The sequence below is a fragment of the Trichogramma pretiosum genome, unplaced genomic scaffold (genome assembly GCF_000599845.2).
Source record: "Trichogramma pretiosum strain Unisexual culture from Peru unplaced genomic scaffold, Tpre_2.0 scaffold2, whole genome shotgun sequence".
Taxonomy (NCBI): Eukaryota; Metazoa; Arthropoda; class Insecta; order Hymenoptera; family Trichogrammatidae; genus Trichogramma; species Trichogramma pretiosum.
The window spans coordinates 1,415,404-1,419,506 of NW_019641687.1; the positions used below are offsets into that span (position 1 = coordinate 1,415,404).

Consider the following 4,103-nt stretch of genomic DNA (forward strand, 5'->3'; position numbering starts at 1 on the left):
AACAAGATTGTAGATCAAAACAAAATAAATCCCAGGTGTCTGCTAAATATATCGATCTTCGATCGATACTATCGCAAACATTTGTTAAGTTGGCAGTTTTACGGCAGCACTCGGCTAAAGTCTTGACTTTAAGAAATTCAAACAAACGGACCTTCTCAGGATTACTTTGCTCCGAGAAAGTTTGATCCCTCTCTAGCCGACTTGGCCGAGGAAGATCAAAATAGTCTTTTCACAAATACTAATTTCGAACGCAAAATCAGCCAAGTAACAAACTACTTGGCTGATGACTCTACGCTCAATCACACAAGGCTCTCGTTCAAGAAGCGGGGCTGATCGAGATTCTGACGAACTTTTCAGGGCTACAATATCACTTAGGCGCGAGGACAGCACCTAACAATTTGGGCGTTCGGCGCCCAATTGTTACGATTCTGTCCTCACGTCTTAGTGATGTGGTAGCCCTCAAAAGGGCTGATTGAGTTCTGCCTTTGGCTCACGAGCCACTACGATCTTGCGGAGTGCTAAATCATTTTTGAAGTGCGGCCAACTACCTGGCGTTGCATCGTTAATCGGATGAGGCCTTTGATTGTTTGCCTCTGGGTGGCTGTTGGGCGACGACGATAGGTCCTTAGCTGGTGGTTAGTGAGCCGCTGACCGGAAAAAAAAAGAACGAAGCTGGAAGAAGCAAGTAGGAAAATAAGGGCTCCTGAGAAATAAATTAAACTTTTTTAACTTCAATAAGGTATTATTTTATTATTAAAGTTGTGCATGTTATGTCTTGACCATTTTTCCAATCCACACCAGTACAAAATATAAATCATCCCAATATTTAACAATATACCAAAATCAATTACACATTTTCCATAACCTCAAAACACACAACACAGCGAGGGCCTTCCGGTCTCTCTCATTTTACATATAGTAAAATGGGTCCAGATGAAAATTCCAATCAAAATAGAGACGATCGTACAATGGATTAGTATAACAACCCTCAAAAAAAAAGACGACCACTGACCTTCTAACAAATACAAAAAAATTACACCGGAAAAATCCTCTTACTTCGCAAAATAAGCGTAACTCCAACAACATCTTAATACAAAAGATACCCGAAATCACCGAATCAACAGAAAATGTTTGAGTGAAATAACGACACAACACTTATAATAATATAAATAGTTTATTTTGTGTAATAAGTTGAGAAACAATTTTGTTGTATGTACGTCCCTACGTGAGAGAAATACTTACATCCTTGGCAGACCCAGAAACCATCGCCCGCCTCAATGAGTGGACACGTGGGATGTATTCGCCAGAGCTTCACTACGATCGTTCCGTCATTATGAAATGCCAATTGCTGAAGACCGTGCCTACGATGAAGCAGTTGCATCAGATCCTTCGTTTCCGAAGGCTCTAGACAGAGTGCGCCGTGACCTCGCGTGTATACGCGACACGCCTCTTATTCCTCGTGATCTGATCGACACTATCGTATGGAACCCAGCCTCAGCTGCTGGTCTTGGCTACAAAGGCAAGAAGAAAGATAACTATGATCTCGCGAAGGTCAACGCACTTCGTGCGCTTAAAGACTTTACGCTGTATCGAAATAATTATCAGTTCGTTCCGGACAAAGCTTTCAGCCGCACCCAATTAGCCTTGCGCTCCAATCCTAAACTCAGACATGTTTGGGGACGTGCATTTCATCATATATTGATCGAAGGCATGGTGGCGCAACCGCTTATATCACGATTACTCGCCGAAGATACCCCGATATACATGGGGAGAGACATGCACAAGCAGATGCCAACAGACATCCACCTTCTTATCCAAGTTGGATTCACCGCATTCTGCCTCGACTTTTCGAAGTTCGACGCTAGTGTAAACTCTTTCCTAGTAGAAACCGCTTGGGACATCATTCGTGAACTAATCTCTTTTAAAGATCTTAGTGACCACGACGTTTTCGACTTCTGTAGGACCCTCTTTTGCAAGACACCAATTGTAATGCCAGATGGACGCCTATATTATGTTACGTCTGGAATCCCTTCGGGGTCTTACTTTACACAGATGATAGACAGTATAGTCAATATGTTATTAATCTACATGTTACTAGACCATTACAACCATCTGGATACCACTACCATCAAAGTACTTGGCGATGATTCGATTTTCGCCCTATCATCAATGCTCTTCGGTTTTGATGATGCGAAAGATTACTTTGCAAGTTTTGGAATGAAACTTAGTGATAAGACACTGACATCTAACGATTTCAGGAGCATCACATTCTTAGGACACAATTTCTATGGGTCAAGAGTGACACGAGATGAATTTACTTGTTTATCTCTTGCACTTTACTCAGAGCATGAAATGCCTACTATTATGGATACGCTCATCCGGATTGCCAGCTTGATATACGATTGCGGCTTCAATGACATGTCATTGCACCGTATCTATCGAATCCTACTACACGAGCACAAAATTGACTTCGTCAACGTGCGGCCCGTGACGATTCAACCACCCTTCTATACTTTATATTGTATATCTTAACAATTTTCTCTCTGCTGGTAAATCCATCGTTATTTTAGTCCTTAGTGATTACCAAACGTTCCTTGAACACTGCTTGCAAAGCAAGATTGTCCATCCCGGTGTTATCACAAAGCAGTCAGAAGGCACAGCCTGGTAGTTACTTTCACCAAGAACCATCGACAACTTCGCTGTTTTCGCGATCAACGCGGATAGAGCAATTATTGCATCAGCATTCTCAAACTGGACACACAGTGATTCAGTTACTGCAGCAATAGTCCAACGAGGAAATGACACAAATGTCGATTACTTTTCTGTCCAACTTGTAAAATTGAACAGTCAAAAGTCAATAGACAAAAGTCCAATCGCTTTTCTATTCTCACTTATAACAAGTCGAACAGTCAAAAGCTGATTGAATTGAGTCGAGAGGCACTTATACTAGTACTCTGAACTCGACCTTTTCTCTTGCAGGCACGACTTTTCCATGGCGACGCGCCACCTGGCGGCTGAGTCGGAAGTTTGGAAAGTCAAAAGGCGGGGAAAGGTGTTGAAATAATGAAGCGAGTATTTTGTAAGTTAACCAAGTTCACTATTGAGAAGTGGCCCTAGGTCAAAACTTTCGAGTGCTCGTCGACGCGAACGCGAAGACGAGAGTCGATGTGCTCTGGCTGGCTACCGAGAGACGACTTCCTTTGCGTGGCCGGGCGCCTCGCTTATATAGGAAGCGAGTGCGCGCTGATTGGCCGTCGCCACAAGGTGGGGACGAGTGCAGCAGTGCACGTCGTTTGAGTGGGGACGCACGCACGGGTCTCGGCGTTGGTGGGGATAACACTCCTAGAGCTAACATATCCAGGTACAAAACTAAAAATAGTAGACGTAACCAGATTCTACAGGAACCAAACCACAGGTAAGGGTGAAAATTCAAACGAAAGTACACGCATCCCCACACTGCAGTACTCATAACTTACATCGGCCAAGTAACTCCTCAATATGCCTACCTGATGAAAGTCAGATATGATGTAAACTACTACCTGTCAAAGGTAAAACAGTGCACCAATTGCTTTAGATTCAATCACGTAAAATTTTCTTGCCAATCCAAACAGAGGTGTATCTATTGCGGAGACAATGATCACACAAACACCAATTGCTTAATAAAAGAAACATCAAGATGCCTCAATTGCCAAGGCTTGCACCTACCCACCTATTCAGAATGCATTACAAGAACTAATGAACAAAACGAGCTCCAGCGGGCAACTCAAGCAGCTGCCTCTTTCCCGGCGACTCGTACTGCGGAGGACGAGGCTCTGGCACGCAGAGAGTCGGGCGCGTTGGGTGCCGAATACAGGCGGGACTGTGCGGGAGGTTAGTTAGCCCCAGGATCGTGTTCCATGGCGGCATGATGACGATCGAGGCTAGACGTTGTTCCTTTGCGAAGCGGGAGTAGCGTTACTCTTCCTCATAGTTACTGGCATCGATGGAGATGAACTGGACAGCTACTTTCTTTTGAAGATTTAATAAGCGTGTCTACATCTCACATTCGTACATGTTCGAAACACTGCTCTCGCTGTCGTCAAACATTTTTTATAGTACTGTGG

General features: G+C 43.8%; 1 protein-coding gene across 1 annotated transcript; it reads left to right on the forward strand.

Moving 5' to 3' along the window:
* The first annotated feature begins 1,338 nt into the window (after nucleotides 1-1,338).
* Nucleotides 1,339-2,532, forward strand: LOC106655011. The gene has a single exon (XM_014375196.1). The coding sequence runs from the start codon at nucleotides 1,339-1,341 to the stop codon at nucleotides 2,530-2,532; it is 1,194 nt and encodes a 397-aa protein (XP_014230682.1).
* The last annotated feature ends 1,571 nt before the right edge of the window (nucleotides 2,533-4,103 follow it).

Coding starts and splice junctions, on each gene's coding strand:
- LOC106655011 (XM_014375196.1), top strand. CDS start 1,339: ATGCCAATTGCTGAAGACCGTGCCTACGATGAAGCAGTTGCATCAGAT.